Source organism: Pteropus medius, unplaced genomic scaffold (assembly GCF_902729225.1).
Source record: "Pteropus medius unplaced genomic scaffold, Ma_sr-lr_union100, whole genome shotgun sequence".
NCBI lineage: Eukaryota > Metazoa > Chordata > Mammalia > Chiroptera > Pteropodidae > Pteropus > Pteropus medius.
The window spans coordinates 2967243-2987688 of record NW_024348533.1 but is presented as its reverse complement, the minus strand read 5'-3'; the positions used below and the strand labels follow the sequence as shown (position 1 = coordinate 2987688).

The following is a 20446-nucleotide window of genomic DNA, read 5'->3' as shown; positions in this document are numbered from 1 at the left end:
CACATATATACATATATACATATATATGTGTGTGTGTATGTATATATGTGTATATATATGTATATATGTATATGTGTGTGTGTATATATACACACACACACACATATACATATATACATATATATACATACACACACACATATACATATATACATATATATACATACACACACACACACACACACATATATATATATATATATATATTCCCAAGCACAGTGCCCAACCCAGAGTAAAGTTTCAGAGACTATTAGCATTTGAAGGAACTGCTGGTGGCCTAATTGGTAGCAGGAGGTCTACCTCCCTGACCTCTGAGGCCAACAGCTCTGAGTCACTGTTGCAGCCTCCCAGAGGGTGAGTCCTGGCCTGCCCAGACCTTTGGACAGCATCTGAATGAGTCAAGTGTGGCCAGATGGTGCCCTGCCCATATTGAGGGACACCTGTCTGCTTGCCACAAAGCAGGTGAGAAGCTTACTGAGGTTTCATGCTGTGATGATCCAGGTCTGGGCTCAAGGTCAACTTCAGAGAGTGGTGGGTGGCTAGACAGAAAGTGGGGCTAGGAGGCCAGGATGTGCATTCAGATGACCAGGGTCCTAATCCCTTCCCCACTACTTCCCCGCAAGTAGGCTTGGGCAAGGTAGCTCATGTCCCTGAGCCTTAATGTCCTCATCTGTGGAATGGGCATAACAGCAAAACCCAACTCAGAGGTTTGTCATAAAGATTAATCAGGTAATGCAGATCGAGAGACATGCACATGGGATAGCAATTCAGATGCACCTTAGGCTTCCTTCGCAGCCACTGTCTTAAATGTGTGGTGTTTCAAATTATTGAACAGAAAAACTTCTCATTTCCTGTCTTTGCTGACAACCTACTGTGTGTATGTACCCACTATATGCTCAGAAACTGATCAAGTTGAAATCAAGTCCTCACTTGACCCTGACTAGCTGGATGACCTTGAGCAAGTCACTCCTCTATGAGCAACCACTTCTTCATCTGTAACATGGAAACACCCTCCCCTCCACACACAGTATATGGTTTCAGAGGCCACCTGGAGAGCTTATGCTGAGGGAGGCTCTTTGCTGTGAAAGTTTCCAATCCCACCTCTACTTCCCAGTCATCCCTCCATGTTGCACATGGATTTGCAGAGTACAAAATTCCTCCACTGCTCTGTTCTACAGCTAAGGGACCAGCCTAAGAACAGCTTCCTGGTGACTCACAGAGACTCACAGTCTCCCACTCTAGAAAGAAGTTAGGGACCAAAGAGAAAATTCCTCCCTGCCACATAGACCCCTGTCCCCTTTTGAGGGTACTCACTCTCTCTAAAGCCTCCCTTCTAAGTGGCTGTTCTGCCATGGCTCACACACTGTCAGGGATGGGAAGCTCACGTCTCATGGCCACCACCAATATGGCCCCAACTGTACATGTTTTGAGTTGGAAGCTGTCTTGGCCACTTCCACTAGGCCTGCCTTCTGAGAGCACCAGATCCCATGTCCTCTCTCTGCTCTGGGATAGCCCCTATCCCACCCCCAGAGCCTTTTCTCAGGCTTTTCCAACCACTCCCTACCACCACCATCACAGGGCAGACACTGCAGCCAGGCATACCTGGGTTCACATTCCAGCCCTGTCCCTTCCTGGCTGTGTGACCTAGGGCAGGCCATTCTCCATCTCTGAGCCTTAGCTCCACAGCAGGAAAATATGAGGAAGTAAAATAATCATGTAGCTGTGCTTTTTTTTTTTGTTTGTTTGTTTTTAAGTTCAGGTAGTGGAGCTCTGAGATGGAACATGATGCCTCTGAGCCCTCTAGGAATGCAACCCAGGGCCATATGGCCTCCTGAGCCACCACCACCACCACCTCCACCTCCCGCTGCCACTTTAATGTTCATTCAACAGACTGAATGTCACTTTGTGCCTGGCACTGTGCTGGGCACTGGGCACTGGTGGGGTGGGGGATGCACATCCCTGCCCCCATACAGAGAAACTCTGAATGAGAGCAGAAGGAAAGGGAAGCCCAGGCAGAGGAAATAGTATGCTCAAAACCCCACTCTGGAAAGAGCTTGGCTCTTGGGGGAACCAAAAGACCACGGTGGCTGAAATTCACAGGTCATTCATTCAAAGGATCAGGTTTCAAAAACTATTGTCCATTTATACAATGGAATACTATTCAGTAATTTTTAAAAAGACACTCTCGTGTTCATTGCAGCATTATTCACAATAGCCAAGACTTGGAAACAACCTAAGTGTCCATCAAAGGATGAATGTGATATATAGTGGGACATTATTCAGCCATAAAAAAGTAAGTGATCCTGCCACTTGCAACAACATAGATTGAACTAGAGGGCATCATGCTAAGTGAAATGAGCCATACAAAGACAGACAAATGCTTCATGATCTCGCTTATCTGTGGAATCTTAAAAAAATAAAATAAAATAAAAAATAAAGTCGAATATATAGAAACAGATTGTAGAATGGGGCTGGGAGTTGGGGGAAATGGGGAGATGCTGGTTAAAGATGCAAACTTTCAGTTATAAGATGAATAAATTCCGGGGTTCTAAGTAGCTATAGTTAACAACGTTGTATCTGTTTATACTTAAAAGTTGCTATGACAGTAGAGCTTTAATGTTCTCACTGTAACAACAAAATAGTAATTATGTAGGTGAAGAATGTGTTAACTAACCTTATTATAGTAAACATTTTGCAATATGTACAATGTATAAAATCATCGTATTGCACACCTTAAACTTCCACAATGTTATACGTCAATTATATCAGTAGGTCTGGGGGAAAAAGACAGACCACTAATACACATAATAGGTTGGATCTCAAAAGCATGATACCAAGTGAAAGAATGCAGCATTTACATAGCCAGACATTCCATTGACACTAAGTCCTAAACACATAAAACTTATCTACAGTTATGGGAACCAGATCAATAGCTATGTCTGGAGGGGACTGACTTGGGAGAGGGCAAGAGAAAACTTTACAGAATGATGAAAATGTTCTAGATCATGATCAAGGTTTTAGTTATACAGAGGTATACATTTATGAAAAAGTCACTAAGCTGTACACATAAGGTTTGTATCTGTAAAGCATACCCTAAATTAGGCCTTAATGTAGTTCGGATTTATTTAAAAAAACAAGAAGAAGAAGAAAAAAAATAGATGTTTGTTGAAGGATGAACCAGAGTGAGGTAGAAAACAGGCTCTTCTTCATCTACAAAATGGGCATACCAGTAGAACTCATCACAGGTTTGTTACAAAGATTAACCAGGTAATGCAGTCAAGCAGTTAGCATAGGGCAGGTGACTAGAGAGACATACACATGAGGTAGCAATTCAGATACACAGCATCAGGCTTCCTTTGTAGCTATTACGGAGCCACTAGTGCAAGGTCTCGCGGGAAGTAGAGGGTGACTAGGATGCCAGACTCGGGGCTTCGCCCTTGTCCACCCCTTTGCCGCCAGACGCTAAGTAGAAACCCAGAGCCCTGTCACTTCCTAGCAAAATCTCTTCACCTCACTGTGCGTCAGTTTTCAAATCTATAAAAGGTATAATAGTAACATTCCCACACTGGGTTGTTAGACTTTAAGGGGAAACTAAGTTAACTCACGTTAAGCACTTAGAATACTGTTTGTCTTGTGGTTAAAGCTCAACAAATGAAAGCTTTAAAAATAAGTTGGCCTCGACGTAGCGTGCCTAACGGGCAGAGGGGCCAACTCCTGGGATAAGAAAAGGGGGCCTCGTGGGTCACGCTCTAGGAGGAGATGTCTTCAGGAACTACAACTCCCGGCGCGAACCGGCCAGAGCTGGGCACGCTGGGAGTTGCAGTTCCTGCGGACCTAAAAAGCCCAAAAATGAGGGGCATCTTCGGGAACTCGGGTTAGCCAGACTGAGCAGATATCTAACATGCTCTGATCCAGGCTAGCTCTGGTGATGGGCACACGCCTCCAGTCACTGGAGCCTCCCAACTTCTCCAAGGAGGTATTATTGCTCCCATTTCGCAGGCTAGGAGACCGAGGCTCAGAAAATGGCCTAAAGAGGGGAACCAAAATCTGCGGACCCCAGAATCTTTGCTTTCTGTATAGGGATCCCTGCTCCATCCCTAATCCCAGAATGGGAAAGAGGCACAAATTCTCCGAGAAGCAGAGGTTCTTTGAACGGCCACGAAATCGTATTATTTTTCCAATTTTACAGACGATGAGACGACGTCACTAGTGCAAGGTCACGCGGAAAGTAGCGGCCGGCTGGGACGCCAGACTCCGGGCTTCGCCCTTGTCCGCCCTTTGCCGCCGGACGCTGAGTGGGCGTGGCCGAACCGCGGCCCGCCCCCCCTCACCTCCCTCTCCCGTGCGCTTGGTGCAGTCCAGGCAGTTCCATACAGGCACGGGAGAAGGGGTGAAGCTGCGCATCTAGCGTGGGCCCCGCGCGCGCGCTGGGTGGTGAAGTTCGCGGACGGTTCCACTGCGGGGGCCAGAGGGGGGGCTGCAGCGGGAGCGACGCGCTGGCCGCCCGGTGCGGGTGGAGCCCCGCCGCGTCCCCAGGTAACGCCCGGCCCGGACCCTGCGCTGTGCGCCCCGGGCGCAGAGCCAGCGAGGACGGAGCGGTAGGGGGCGGCCGCGGGCTGGCAGAGTAGCGCAGGGACTTCCAGCGAGGCCTCTGCTTGCGTCCGCAGGGCGGGAGCTCGCTGTCTCGGGACCCGGAGCCAGAGCCACTGCGGTCAGCAGTTTGCCCGCTTGATCAAAGTGCCCCAGTTCGGGGAGCCCCTGGGAACTTCAAGTCCCAGCGTGCCCTGCGCATGCCCTGTTCGCAAAGCCCGGCGGGTCACAGCTTTAGCTGTGCTCAGACTTCCGGGACTCAGCTGCAGTCCTTTGGACTCGTCTCGTGCGTCCCATTTTACCAGCGCTTCTTGTGCCAGCCGCTTGGGAGCCAGAGCATACTGGGCCCTGCGGGTCCAGGGGAATAGACCACTGCACCCCAGCGGCGTCATTACTGCGTTCAGGATTTTGGATCTCCGGGGGGTACAGAGAGGGTCTGTGTCTTGTCCAAGGTCACACAGCTTCCATTGTCTGAGAGCCACTAAACCAGAGTCGAGGTGGTACTGGGGATTGGAAAGGCGGTATGGGCCAGAGGCTAGTGGTGGTAAGAATCTTAAGTAGAAGAGACACTTAAGATGAAGGGAATTTGGTTGGACTCATCACCCTGGATCTGCTAGATGCCGCAACCCAGTAGTCCCCGGTTTTCATCTCTAGATGATGTGGTGACGATACCTGCTCCCTCCTCTGCAGACCCTGGGGGTTCCAGTAGTGAGAGCTGCAGGGAAGAGGAAGTCAGAGCCTTTATAAGTGCCATACTCACAAATCTCTCATATCCAAACTCAGATCCAGATCCGGAAAGTCAGGCAGGCACCCCCAAAGATGCATAGATAGAGCCTCTATTGACTCACTGAGGTAGGTACTTTTACCTCCATTTTACAGCTTGCCAAACTGAGCCACAACAGAGGTGACTTCTTCAAGGTCACAGAGCTTCTAGACAAAGCCAAGGTCCAAGCCCACACAAGCTGGCTTCAGAGTCTCTGTATTCAACCTTGAGTGTATTCCTGCCTTCCCTGTGGTCATAGGAGATGAACCACTGAGCTGGCACATACTAAGTGCTCAGTAAACGTCGTCTGTCAGTATTATCAATGTCCTGATTTTACACCCAAGAGACCGAGGTGGAGAGAGGCCAAATAACTGACCCACAGTTTCAAAGCTGGGGCTAGAGTACTGCAGACCCGAGCCCTAGACCCGGGAACAGCTTCACAAACGCCCACACTCCCACATATGCACAAAGATACTTGCTTTTAGGGGAGCCAAAGCTTGGGGCTCAGATGTCAGGGTGATGTGTTCAGGCCTGTCCTGAGCAGAAAGGACTTGGCATGGGGCCTGTCAACACCTACCCTAGTATATGAGGCTCTGGGAACTGGGAGGTCTTGGTCCTGAGCTGGCTCTACTAGGCTGTGTGTCCCTGGGTGGTTCCTCAGTCTCTGTTCTGCTTGGAATATGACTAGGCCCTGCCTCTTTAGAGGAGGATTTGACAGGTTTTAGAAGAAAGGAGTGGGGTACTTTCTGATCCTGAGGGAGGGAGGGCGGCAGCCAGCTGTCTAGGCTTTCACATGGGTGGATGGAGCAGGCCAGGGCCCCAGCAGGAACAGGTGACCTGTTTTCTTCCTGCTTAAGTGGAATTCCTCCCATCTCCTGCAGAGGAGGGCTGGGGATGGGAGCTGGGATGTAGCATCCAGTGTTTTGCACTGGAGCAATTGGGATTCGAATCCCTCTACCCTGTGATCTGGAGCCATCCACTAGTCCCTGAGCCTCTAGGGTCTCTCTCCTCCTGCCCCAGGACATCTGTGCTTTTGATTACTGAACAACCCTAGGGGACCTTGTGTTGGCATTTACACAGCATGAATTAGACTTAATGTGGGATCAGAGTGTGGTCCCAGGTTTACCCCTTAATGGCTCTGTGATGGTGGGTGAGTCATAACCCTTCTCCCCCAAGTTTCCTCATCTGTGAAATGGGGCAAATGCTGGTGCCTAGTTCTTAGGTCACTAGGCAGACCAGTGACCCCAAAGATCAAGATGGGGCTTGCCCAGACCATGCAGGGAACACTAGAACCCCAATTTCTCCACAGAATGTCATGGCAGATGCTTGGGCAAGGGTGAGCCATCCCCACTTGTGGTTCTGGAGCCCACTGGACCACACTTCTGGGATCTGTGTCAAGGGGACTCTCTTCCTGAGCCACTTTGCTCATCTGTACAATAAAAGTATCAGAACTGGCCTTCAAAGGGCTGGAGGGAAACTGGACTGATGAGAATGAGGCATGCAGGAGGTATGCAGGCCACATGCCCACAATGGGGTTCCAAAGCATAAAACTTGGTGAACTTGAGGGGATGTCACAGGCAAGTCTAGATTTTTGGCTTTGTGGAAAATCTGGTAAAATTGAACCTCCTTTGCTCTTGCTCCAGAGTGATTCTGCATGCACCTAGGAAGGTTTTTCAGTTCAGGGGGAGATGTGTTATTGGCCTCTGGCCCTGGGGGGTAACCCTGAGGGGCTGTGAGGAATTACTGAGGGCCCCAGAGGGTCATGCATGACAGAAGACAGGGCAGGGACTTCCTGGTCCTTTAGCATCAGGGGAGAGAGTCACACCAAGAGGCCCCATCCTTGGGCATCCACCACCCAGTGAGAGCCCTGATGGGGGAGGGGGTGGGCAGCAGTCCTGTGGAGTTAGCCTTCTGCTGTCCTGACACAATATGATGGCAGTCATGATGTGGTTGAGGGAGCCAGAGCTGCCAGAAGACTTGTCAGGAGGCCTTGGGATGCCATCTTTGAGCTGAGCCCCAAAGGTTGAGCAGGGTTTTGCCAGAAGTGAGTAGAGGGTTTGGTGTTGTAGGCAGAGAGAATGGTACAGTCAGAGGCTTGGTGGCTTCAAAATACGCAACTGGATTGTGACTGAAGGATCACTTTCCAAGACTGTGGAGTGGGAAGGTTTTCTTACTGTGGGGCCTGGGGCAAGTCAGGTCACCTCTTGGAGCCTCAGATCTCACCCATAAAATAAGGCTGGTGGTGTCTGCCTCCCAGTGAAGGCCAGAGGATAGAAAGTGCCCTTAAAAACTCTGAACTCCCTCAGGCCAGGAGAGGAGTATTAAGGGATGGATTGTGACAGGGCTTTGTGCAAATGAAATGGCATGAAGTGAAGCTCAGGCTGCATCTAGCCCTGAGTTCAGAAGAGGGAGTTCAGTACAAGCTGGTGACTGACTTCACAGCTTCCTGTAGGAGGTAAGATGGGAGCAGAGCCTCAAAAGGCAGAAAAGAATGATGAATTGTTAGAAAGGAAGGGAAAGGGCGTCCCTGACAGGCAATCCAGCTGAAGGAAGACAGGAAGGTGACAGGCAGTCCAGCTGAAGGAAGACAGGAAGGTGGCAGGCAGGGAAGGCCAGAGGGAGTTCCATCATGGTTGTGGGAGAGGGCTGGGGAGAGGTGAACCTGAAAGGTTTGCTGGGGAAGCTTGGTAAGCATACCCCTAAAGACCAGGCAGTAGGGAGCCGTTGCAGGTTCTACCTCTACACAGGCAAGCAGGGGGTTGTCTTAACAATGCGGACACCTTCGAATGCGGGAAGCATTTCCTAATGGCTTTTGCATATTGAGAACAATAAAAGGTTGGAAGGGATATAGGAGAAGGAAGAATTGATGATAAGGAAATGGTTAGAGAAAGCCATCACCCTGTACATCCCCATTTATTCTCATGCACACAGAGTGTTAACTGTTGTGGAGAGAATTTGGCTTTCCAGGTAACATCTGTAGGAATGCATCATAAACCTGATCTCCCATGCCTAGAGATCTGCAGACAACCCCTGAGTACCATCTTCACTCATTGTGTTGCTGGCTGCTCACCCATGATGCAGTATTAGATTGTTGCTGGTCTAATCAAAATAAGCATGTCAGTTCCCCATACTTATGGATTTTTCTATTGGATACCTTTCCTGAAGAGGGATTTCAGACCCTAAGGGAACAGAGTTTTTATGGCTTAAAGACTAAAAACATTCTCTTTGACAGTAACTTTCTTTAGACTTTTCAGTAGGTTATATTGTATAGGGTTTTTTTTTTAAGAGCAAATGTACAAAAGCATATGCAATAAAAAGTTTATCCTCCTGACCCAGTGCTCTCTTCCAGTTGTCCCAGGACAGTTGTCAATTTCCTGTATATCTTTCCAGAAATAATCTATGCAGGTATTGTATATATCTAATTAAAAAAAAAAAAGATACATACTATTACACTCTGTTCAGCATCTTGCTTTCACTTTTTATTTTTAAATTTGGGATTATGAAATATACCAAAGCATAGAAAATGACACTAACCACCCCATCCCCCCACCCCACACAGGTTTAGGAAATATTAACATCTTGCACTGGTATCTCTTTTAGGACTGTCTTGGAGGTATCCCTATGTCCGTGCAGTTCATACACAGGAGTCTAGTTACTGATTATATGTATACACCATTCTTTATTGGGCCTGTACCCAGCTCTTGGATATTTAGGGTATTACTGATTTTTTTGCTTGATCAATATGGAGGTAATACCTTACTTTGTATGTCTTCCCAGAGGGACTTCGAGACAAAAGGGAAGAAGCTTAACTTTGGCTTAGGTTCAAGTACATGTTCAGCCACACTTCCCTAGCTGTGTGACCTGGAGTGGCACCCCTCCTGATTCTCTTTACCCCTCTGTAAAATGGGCAGGTTGTAGTAATCCCTCTGTCTCATTGTTGTTTGGAGGAGTACAGTAAAAAATATACTTTGTTGGGCTCCGTTCCCCAATCTCCGTAGGCAAGAAGCATTCCGAAGCCCAGCCTAGAGCGGAGAGCACTTAGAGCGCGACACGACTACTGCCCAAGCTTCAAACTGTTACCCGCGCCTTTCCCTCACCACGCTGGGGGCGGGGTGGTTAAAAAAAATGCCTCTGTGACGTCAGCGCGCGCAGAGCCAATCCTGCTGCGGGGCAGGCGTTAACTCATTTACATGGCTTGCCCGCTATTGGTCTGTTGGGCAATCCAGGCTGTCCCAGTTTTTTAAAGCCTCCGCGTAGTATAAACAAGGAGAAGCGCGGAGGCCAGGCCATGATGTCATTTAAGTGCAGTAGCTCTTGGGGCTGACGTCATCTCCGGGGAGGTTGCCGGACCGGGGTTGTTAGGGCTTTCCGAACCACTCGGGCTGGTCTAAGAGGACGTCCCAGCCTGGTCGAAGGTCGGCCCCATTGCACTTCAGTGCCCCAAGCGGCGCCCCATCTCCAAGGAGGGGACCATGACACAGTAAGTCCGGGCTGCGGCTTTCCCGGAGGGACCCATTTCTGAAGCAGGGAAACTGAGCCTTCCAGGTGCGAGTGGTTCGTGAGTTTGCATAGCAAGTTCTATTTGCAGCTGATTGATCTTGCCCACCCCGGGGTCTCCCATCTTTAGGTTAGGCCATGGGGCCCCGCCCCTTGCCTATGATGGCTGCGGTCACTTTAAGTGAGAAGGTGGGGGCGAAGTTTTTTTTTTTTTTAAATCTGCCTTCCAAGATGGCAGCCTACTAATCATGTGCCTAGTCGTGGCGAGTGATTGGTTCTCGGGGCCCCCGCAGGGCGGAGCTTTTGGCGCGGGGCGGGGCTGCCGCGGGCAGCTGCCGGCTACTGTTTGCCGGAACCTCCCGGCGCGCCCCCGCGAGGCCCCTCCCGCCCGGCGCGCGATCCCGCCGCTTCGAATGTTGTGAATCAAATGTGGGGTTTGTTACATTCCGCTGGCGCCGCGGACAGTTCTTAAAGGGCCAGCCGCAAGCAGCTGCGCAAACCCAGCCGCGTCCTGCGCCGCCTCCCGCTCCCGGAGGGCCTGGGCCGAAAGAGGCTGACCGCGCGTGGGCCTCGCAAGGCAGACGCCGGCAGACAAAGAGGGCCCCGGAAGGAGCCGCACTGCCCCTGGACCAGGGGGAGGGAAGGAAGCATATTGTTCCGCAGGGCGGGGGCTCTTAAAGGGTCCAGGCAGCACCCCCCCCACCCTACCCCCTTGCCCAGGTTGGCCGTCCTAGTTCCGGAACAAAGGAATCAACGTGTGGCCAGCGGCTGAAGGTGAGTCGGGGCCACAGCCCCCAACTCCTATTTTCCGCATCCTTGGAAACTCCTGCCCCCCTCCCCTGGGACTGGGGGCTGTATATAGCTGGCTCCGCAGGGGTTAATCACGGGCGGTCCGGAGGGAGACGGCGAGACCTCTAGGCTCAGAGACACCCCCCTCCCTGCGCCCCCCAAGGCCAGGACGAGTCTCCCTTCTCCCGAGGCTGAGCGCTGCGGTTGGAGAGGAAGGAGCCGCCCCCTCCCCCTGCCGCCGCCACTTCCTTTGTTGTTGCTTTTGTCTCACGCCGAGCACATGGTCCGGGATCCTCCGCTCTTAAAGTCACAGCGTTCTTGCCCAGACGCCGCAGTCTGGCCTCCCGCCCCTCCCGTCTCTCCGAGCGTGTCATAAAGGAGTGAGAAGGGGATGAGGGAGGCCCCCCTCTGGGCGTGTGTCCGCATATATCGGCCTTCCGTCCCCATCCAGTCCCCGGAGAGAGATGGCTAAGGAAGCTTCCCGGAGCCCCGCAACCTGTACCTGGCCTGCGTTGAGGAGGGGCCTGCCCCTCAGGGACACTGGTCTCCTACCCCGCTAATGTGACCATCTGGTTTCTTGCTTCTTGTCTCTTCTGGTTTTACTTGGGCGCTCTGGGAAGGAGAGATTTCCATCCCCATTTTACAGTTGTGGTAACTGAGGCTCAGAGAAACGGAGAGATTTCCTTGACCAAGGTCACTCAGGGAGTCGGGTCTGGCCAAAGACTCTAAGTTCCAGGCCTGGCTGGCGGTCCTGCCCCTCAACCACCTCCAGGCACTTCACGTGGGGGAGCTCTACTTGCCCACCAGACAGTGCTGGGCCTGGGGGTGGGAAGAGGTAGGGAAGGGGCTTCTCATCCCGCCGAGTCTGCTCATGCTCTCAGAGGCTGGCTTTGTTTATCTGTAGCACAGCCCCTTGTTCCTGCAAACAGCCCCTGGGCCCAAGTGAGGAGAATGGACTGGCTTCTGAGACCTGGGTGGGAGTAGCTGCTGGGGCACTGAAAATAAGAACTTGGCTGCCTCCTGGGGGAGGGCGTGGATGCAAAGTGTCACCGTGTCTGTTTCAGGCAAGGTTGGATTTAGGGATGGGATCCTCAAGACTCTTCGTATAGACCTCATTGAGAACACAGCACAGAGGAGTGTGGAAGGCAGAGCAGTTAGGAGGTGGCTACTCTTGCTATTTGACCTTGAGCAAGTTGCTACCTCTAAGAGCCTCCTTCGCTTCTCTCCACAATAGGACCAGTCACAGGCACCTTAGGGAAAACTGATCTCCTGATCTCCTTTAGGGCCTGGAATAGAGTTGGGATTAGGCAGTTCTTCGGGTTACTCATGCCAGTGAGAGAGTCAGGAGTTAGGGGAATCTGGGTGCAGGGGGACAGTCAGGACCAGTTTTGTCTGTCTCTGGCAGAGTGACCTAGAGCAAGTTACTTCCTTTCTTTGGGTCTCGGTTTCCTCACCTTTGAAGTGGGTGTGTTCCTTCTTTGCCACCTCTGTTCCTAGTGGGACTTCAGGAATCAGGGGCCCCTTCCTTGCCAACTAGGGTATCCCCTAGGGAGGCATATCTCTCAGCTGCCTCCTGCCTGGCTTGAAGTGGCCCCTGATTTCTGCTTGGGGGTGGGGGTGGAGGTGGAGAGCAGCCTCTTTTACTCTCTAATAGGGATCATTTATACCTAAGCTTTACAGACCACTCCTGCTGTGGCTTGTGAGAAGCCCTCACCAGTCCACTGGGAGGTGGTCTTTGGCCTGTTCCCATTTGACAGATGAAGAAGCTGAGGCTCAGAGAAGGGAAATAATATGCCCAAGACTCTGGCCATCTCTGAGCCTCAGGGTCCCTGCTTCCAAGGGTCACTATGAGGACTCATTGAGATGGCACATGGGAAGTACTGTAGTTATTATTAATATTCCTCAGCAGAACTCTGAGTTCTCAGGATCTCTGAGGCCACTTACAGCAGAGGTTCCCAAACTTGGCTGTGCTATAGAAATTTCTGAAGTATTCGATAAAAATCTAGGTGCCCTTTTTCCCCAACCCTCCAAAGAGTCTGATCCAGGAGGTCTGGGGTGGACAAGGGATCTGCTGTTGCAGTTATTTGAAGGTTTCCTCTGAGTCTCTCTTGGCCTTTGTTTGCTAGGTTGGATTGCCAGCAGGAATCAGGGAGGTTTGTACACAAGTGTGTAAGGATATGCACTTGGCCCACACCAGGGGTCACAAACCCAGTCACCTATGGTGGGCAGGTGAGGAATGGGCCTGGGATGGTCATGCACTGAGTGAAGGGGGTCCAGGGAGAATGACAGTCCAGTGGAACCAGATTTTCTGCTCTCCCCACCTGTTCCCCCAGGAAGAAGCCAGATTTGTAGTCATCCCAATTCTGAATTAGTACTGACTTCACTGCTGCCAGACTGTGGCCTTGGCTCTGTGCAGTCACCTCTCCAGCGTGCATTACCATCAGGCCTGCCCTAGGCTGGATATAAGCTGGTCCCGGGCCCTGCCCACCCACTGCCTAGTGCCAGAGCCTGCACTGGATAGGAGAGGTGTGAATTCCAACTCTTCCCCTTCCTGACTGGCTTTGATGGGGCTCCGTCCTGTCAGCTGGAGAAGAGTCTCTAACGCTCGTTTTTTGAGTTAGGGACAAAGCTTTAAAGACAAGCACAAAGGAAACGTTCTTGCCACTGTTGGCAGGAAGGAACGAGGTATTGAGGGGACAGTACACTGGCCCCCTGGCTGTGTCAACAGGGATGCAACACTTAAAGCTGGGCATCAAGGATGCATAGATGTTTCATCAGATGGAGAAGGGACTGGGGCGGAGGGTTGCTCCCTGTGGTAGGAACAGCAAAGAGCTGGTCCTATTTGAAGCATCCTTCAGCTTTGCAGGGCCTGACTTGTTCCAGAGCTTTCCTGGTAGTGGGGGCCTCATCCCAACTTCTGGAGTTAATGAGCGATCCCCCTAACTTTTCCCACCTGGACCCCCAGCTCCCAGGGAGGACGGAGACCTGCCCCACCCCATTCCCATTCAACTTCCTCCCTTAGGTTCTAGCTTCCCCTTTTTTCTCAGCAAGCCCCACCTCCCACTTGAGAGCTGTGTGGGGCCCCCAGAACAAGGGCCTGGCCGCATTCCAGACCCACCCCACCAACCATGGTAGCTGGCTTCCTTCATCACCTCCTGGGAAAGCCCTTGGGTTGGACTCCTCCCAATGGCAGCAGGGTCCAGTGGGAAGCTTGTGGTCAGCACACCCGCTAGCTTTGACACTTGGGCAAGTTCCAGTCTCTCTGAGCCTCAGTTTTCTCTTCTGTAAAATGGAGTTGACAGTACTATCTTTGAAGAGTAGATGAAGTCATTCATAGGAAGGCACTGTGGGATGGGTTATGGAAAGAAACAAAACTAGCTTGCCTTGGAACGGGGATGCCCAAGGGCGGGAACTGGGTCAGAACTTCTTACCCGGCAATAGTGGAAGGAGAACTGGGCTCCAAACTTTATTGAAATCCCCCTCGGGCTAGTCAGATAGAAGGGAAGAAGCAAGAGTTCCCCCAGGGACCCCACACCAAGTTTGCCTGACTGGAGTCACCTGGCCCAGAAGCATGCTGGCCAGCCCTTTGAAACCACCACAACCCTGAGGGGCAGTGTAGTCCCATTTTACAGAGCAGAAAACAGGCCTGGGCTCCCTGCTCCCTTGTCTCAGCACTGAGCCCCAGCGCTAAGTAGAGGGCCAGAACCACAGCACATGTGCATGGGGAGCAGGGGCACGGTGGACATCGGCAGGCCCTGGAATCAGACTGCAGAGATTTGATTCTGTCTTCCAGACCCCTCGTGGAGTGAGTGACTATACTGTTCTGTGCCTCAGTTTCTTTGTCTGTTTGACTCCTAGGGTTGTGAGCCCTAGCCCAGCCCCTCCGCCCCTCTGCCACCCCTGATGCGACCATGGGCTCTCGCAGTGACTAGGTGGCCACCCTCTGCCCCTGTGGGTCAGTGGCGATTGTCTGCAGGACCCAGCAGCACCCCGGGCCAGCTCCAGGGAAGGTAGGAAGGATCCTCCCAGTCCTGCGGACCCCAGAGCCCCTGGTGTCAGGGCTGTCAGCTTGGGCCTGGAGCACAGGAGCAAGGGGTGGTGGGCACAGGGCCCTGAGCTATCTTCCTTCTCCAGTGGGTAGTGACCTTGGCTTCTCTCCATGCTCTGTGAATGAGTGGCCCCCTCAGTCCTACCGGGGCCTCCTCTCTGTGGTGCAGCCCCGGCCACGAGGGCCGCCCGCCTGCCCAGGATGAGCGCTTACCCTCCCAGCAGCCACCGCCCCGACCGCCACACCTCCCCGTAGAGGAGCGCCGAGCTTCGGCTCCTGCCGGCGGGAGCCCCCGAATGCTGCACCCAGCCTCCCAACAGAGCCCATTCATGGTTGATCTCCACGAGCAGGTAGGTAGAACACCCCCACCCTGCCCCCCAGCCTCTGGCAAGCCTGTCTGCAAAGCAGAAGTGGCAGAGCCCATTATTAGCCCTGCTTTACAGGCTGGTAGATTGAGGCCCAGAGAAGGGAAGGGCCTGCCCTGGGACCACACAGTAGATGAGTGGTAGAGCTAGAAGCCCCTTCCAGGTTCCCAGAGGGTTATCTTTGCCCTCTGGGGCCTGGGACAGGCAAGAACAACCAGGTCTGTATCTAGGTAGGCCCCAGCTAGAGAAAGGAGGGGACTTTCTCACCTGGTGGCCAAGCTTCCTCCCTACATTTCCCGGGTCTTTCTCCACCCACAGGTGCACCAGGGACCCGTCCCTCTATCCTACACAGTCACTACAGTGACGACCCAAGGCTTCCCCTTGCCTTCAGGCCAGCACATCCCTGGCTGCAGTGCCCAACAGCTCCCAGCATGCTCCGTGATGTTCAGCGGGCAGCACTACCCGCTCTGCTGCCTCCCGCCCCCGGTGAGTGAGGGCCTCTGCCTCCCACCCACCCTCATGCTCTCCCATCCCTATCCCCACTGAAAGGCCCTGCACAGGCCAACGGCAGAACTGCCAAGCCTACGCCAGTCGTCTGGGCTGTTGGAGTGCCACCCAGCTCCAGGCCGCAGCCCTGCCCAGAAAAGCATGTGTTCATGTGCTGTAAGAGAGCTTCTCAGGGGTCAGGACCTCCCTGCACCCAGTGCCTGTCTTAGGGTTTGGGGTGGTAATTGCGCCTTAAGAGTGTAGTGTCCTGCCTGGGTGGCCTAAACCAGGGATGGGACTGTCCAGAGGGCTTCAGTGGGGACTTCTTGCTGGATAGGATGGCCCCTGGCCCTCATCACAAGCACAACCCCAGCCCAGAGCCCAGAAGAACATTCTCCAGCCCCCTGCCCCCTCTCTTGTCAGCTGATCCAGGCGTGTACCATGCAGCAGCTCCCCGTGCCCTACCAGGCTCACTCCCAATTTTCATCTCCAGTGACCACTACATCTCACACTCCACCGCCAGTTCTCTTCCAGGCATGACCCCAGCCCACATGGCACCGCTTGGGCAGTTCATATCGCTGCAGACCCAGCACCCGCGAATGGTGAGTCTGGGCAGTAGAGCCAATGCTGGAGGGGATGCTATTGGGGGCAGGGGCTTCCCTGTCTTTGATTCCAAATGACCCACCCCTGCCTTTTCCAGCCCCTGCAGCGGCTGGACAATGATGTGGACCTACGGGGGGACCAGCACCCTTTGGGGAGCTTCACCTACTCCACCTCTGCCCCAGGCCCGGCCCTGTCCCCATCCATGCCCCTGCACTACCTGCCCCATGATCCCCTGCACCAGGAACTGTCCTTCGGTGTGGTGAGTGCCTCCCAACCCAGGGTCTGGGGCAGTGAGAGGTGGCCCAGTTGGCTAACCTGTCCCTGCCCGCATCCCACAGCCCTATTCCCACATGATGCCAAGGAGACTGAGCACCCAGAGATACCGCCTGCAACAGCCACTGCCCCCGCCAGCCCCCACCCCCACCACCCCCACCACCACCAGAGACACACTTCCCAGCTTCCTGCCCTACTTCCTGTAAGTAACAGCACATCTGCCCCAGAACCATGCTGCTCTATTCTCCTGGGGCCTCCAATGGTTAGACCCAAACACAGTCGGTGGTGTCCAGGGGACTCTCAGGCCATCTGGCACCCCCAGCAGACACACGCATGCGCGTGCACACACACGCACACACACACACATTCTCTTTCTCTCTCTCTTTCTCTCTCTCAAGCCCCCACCCCCGCCCCAGTTCCTCCCTCCTTTCTTCCCACCAACTGGGCTCTTCCCTCCTATAAGGTCCTTGGACAAACACTGAGGCCCCAGTGTGAACAGTGCAAAACTCTGGGCTTTGTTTCATGGAGGGAGTTTGGAGCAGCTCTGTGCCCTCACCCCTACTGACCTTGACCCTGATCCCCCGTACCTATCTCCCCTAGCTCAATGCTGCCAATGTCACCAACAGCAGTGGGGCCAACCATCAGCCTGGATCTCGATGTGGATGATGTGGAGATGGAGAACTATGAGGTCCCATGGAGCCCTATCCTGGGAGGTGAGGGCTAGGGGGGCCTCTGGCCTTGGCCACTGCTGACTCGCCCTCCTGCCTGTACATAGGCCCTCCTGAGCCTGGCGGAGCGGCTGGGAGACGCCAAGCCCCGAGGCCTCACCAAAGCGGACATTGAGCAGCTTCCGGCCTACCGATTTAACCCGGACAGCCATCAGTCCGAGCAGACACTGTGAGTGCCGTGCCCCCGTCTCCTGCCCTCTGATCACAGACGGGCTGCGTGGGGGCCCCGTCCTGAGGAGTGGCCTTGTACTCTGCAATGAGCCTTTCCTCGGCCATCATCATGGAGGTGACACTCTGCCCTCCTCCCAGGTGTGTCGTCTGCTTCAGTGACTTTGAGGCGCGGCAGCTGCTCCGAGTCCTCCCCTGCAATCACGAGTTCCACACCAAGTGTGTCGACAAGTGGTTGAAGGTAACAGCCCAAGCCGCTCGCTCCCCAGTGTTCCTTGTGTGGTGAGGGAGGCGGGTGAGCTGGGGCTTCCCTTCTTTGTCATCATCCAGGGACCAAGTCCCCACCAGGCAGCGGAACAGACTTGGAGGGGATAGGAGACAAATGACAGTGGGGCTTCAAGTGCGGCTGCTCTCCCCAGGCCAACCGGACGTGTCCCATTTGCCGGGCTGACGCCTCCGAGGTGCCCAGGGAGGCCGAATGAGGCCCACAGCTGCCCAGGAGAACCCTGCCCGAAGCTCTGGAAACCTCCCCAACCCAGGGAGGATGGGGAAGGAATGGCCCAGTCTTACTCTGCCATTCCCACCTGCATCTCCAGAACTGGTGCCAGGGTCAGGCCTGAGAGAAGCCCCTGCAATAAGCCCCCTGCATTTGCCAAGCTCCAAAGACCCCTTCCCCAGCCTGCCTGCCAGTCCACCTGCCACAGAGCTGCCTGAGTATCCCTGATTCTGTCTCCCTCCTGTTTGCCCTCGGGTCCGTCTCCTTTTTCCTACTGGCACTGGGAGCTAGGGGTTTGTTTCCCCAGCACAGCTGGTGGAGACCCTTGGCCCCAGGTGGCATTGACAAGCATGGACACACGGTGGTATGAGGCCATTTCCTGAACCCCAGGCCTAGGTCCTCCTGCCTTCACCCCAGTCAGACTCACAGCCAGCTCAGCCAGCTGGCTGTGAGGGGTGGCTCTGGCCCTCGCCCCAGGGACAACATTCCAGCCCCACCCCCAGGCTGGAGGGCATCAGAGCCAGCCTCCCTTGCAGAAAGGAGACAGGGCCCGGGTCACGCCTGGGAGAGGGACCTCCGGTGTTCTGGTGGCCACCCCTCTCTGGCAGTGATGGGGGCTGGGCGCCCATGCCCATCTCCCTGCTCTGTCCTTCTGCATGAACGTGAGGAGCAGCAGTTTTTATTTATTCATTTGGCCCAAGATTGCGTACAGGATTTGGGGGGTAGATTTTTAAACAGTTTGTTTTCTTTTCATTAAATGGGAGGTATAGGGACCAACTAGGACCCAGTGCCCAGGGGACAGGAAATGGTCCAGTGGTGCCGCCCGGTCCACATGCATGTGCGCGGCTGGGGCTGGGCCGGGTGGCTGGCGGTCATGGGCGAGGGTAGGGGGTATGTGCTCAGCCGATAACTGCCATGCACTGTACTGCACACGTCCCCAGAGCCTACCGGGACCGTACGCTTTTCAGGGCATTTCTCCCTCCAGCCAGGGCCCGTCTCCCACCTGCCTGGGCAGGTCTCCTCCAAGGAAGTCCCAGGAGGACAGGGACCAGGGAGGGTCTGGGCCCCACTTCCAGAGGCCCCCCTCCCTCACCCTTCTGGTCCCTTTCCTGTCCTATCCCCAGCTGGGGTTGCTGCCCCGAACGAACCGCGTGTGGGGCCGGCACATCCTAGCAGGCAGCCCCTGGCGCCTGCTGCCTCAGGGATGCTCCAACCACCCTCGTTCTCCTGGCAGCGGCCCTGGCTCCCACCTCCCCCAGCCTGCCATGGGGCCCCATCAGCCTGGCCCCACCCCCACGGAGAACCCAAAGTCTTACTGTATATAACTCCAGGTGACGTTTCTATATTTATAGCAGTGTTGAAACCCCACGTGTTTTACACAGAACCATCCTCTCCGACCCCTCCCTTACCCACCCAACAAAAGGTTTTCAAAACCCTCCAGTTCCTGGGGCAGGCGAACAGGCTCGGATTGTGTCGGCTGCAGCAGTGGTTCCAACCAGCAGCTACTGGGGGCGGGGGGGAACAACATTAAAAAAAAAATCATTAAAAAAATTTATAAAACAATTATTTAGGATGTTTGTGATTTGCCGACCTTGCTATAGATGCCATATTACCAATGATTTCCTGTGGTGGGGGCTTGTTATTGTTTACTCTTATTTACCAACTTCTGGCCTAGGCATGACAGTGGGCAGCATCCCCCAGCCTGGCTGGGCCCAGCACCTGTGTTCTGTGTTAGAAAGGTTTTATATATATATGTAACTACATATATATATAAATATATGTAATTGGGGGGACCCTGTTCCTTGCACATTTTACAGTTACCTCATTTTTCCCATGTATGTATTTGAGAAAATGCTAATATATAGAGAAAAAAATGGTTCTTAAAGCTTAAATGTGTGGTTTTTCCATTCCATTGGATTCACATTGGTTTGTAGCATTTAACATAACTAGTATGTTGTATTATATATATGTGTATACTGATTGAAATTTTTAACAGATTTGTACTTTTTTTAAAATGAAAGTTGCTAGTTCTGCTTGACCAAGTAGTGCGATCATTATTTTTTTTAATATTGTTGCTGATTTCAGAGGGATATTCACTAATAAATGTATGATGTATATCAAGTATTGCCCAAGCTGCCTTTGTGCCTGTGTTCTTTTGGTGGGGGTGGGGGGCGTCAGTCTCAGAGTGAGCAGGGGACAGGGATGAGGGAGGTGGGCAGGGGAGATGGTTGGCTGTAGACCCTTAAGGGCACCTCCTGATGGAGACAGGTCTGCCAAGCCCCATTCACTGATAACTTCCTCTGCTCCACATGCAAATGAGGCAGGATTCTGTTGGCAAGTGATGGGATTTCATCTAACTGGCTTGAAGAAATAATCACTTACTGGTCTGTCATTAAATTTTGGAGGTAGGTTCTTCAAGTATAACTGGTGGGAACCACAGACTCCATCTTACAACTTTGTTTTGAAGGAGCTCTTTCTGTGTGGTTCTTGGCAGCTCCAGCTCAGTTTTCTATAGCCTGCTCTCCATGGGAAAACCATTTTTCCTGGGAATTCTAACAATTTCTGGAATGGAGTCTTGTTATACCAGCTTGGGTTGTGTGCCTATCCCCGAACTCTGCTACTGGCAGGGAGCTACAGCAA

General features: G+C 53.1%; 1 protein-coding gene across 1 annotated transcript; it reads left to right on the top strand.

The window, feature by feature from the left end:
• The first annotated feature begins 9852 nt into the window (after positions 1–9852).
• RNF44 (ring finger protein 44) lies at positions 9853–19938 on the top strand. The gene is given in 12 exon segments (XM_039880020.1): positions 9853–10624; positions 14498–14649; positions 14857–15037; positions 15371–15538; positions 15962–16012; positions 16015–16140; positions 16239–16400; positions 16480–16616; positions 17015–17102; positions 17190–17311; positions 17452–17551; positions 17730–19938. Coding segments are annotated over 11 exon segments (1305 nt in total). The 5' UTR covers positions 9853–10624; positions 14498–14542; the 3' UTR covers positions 17793–19938.
• Positions 19939–20446: the final 508 nt, after the last annotated feature.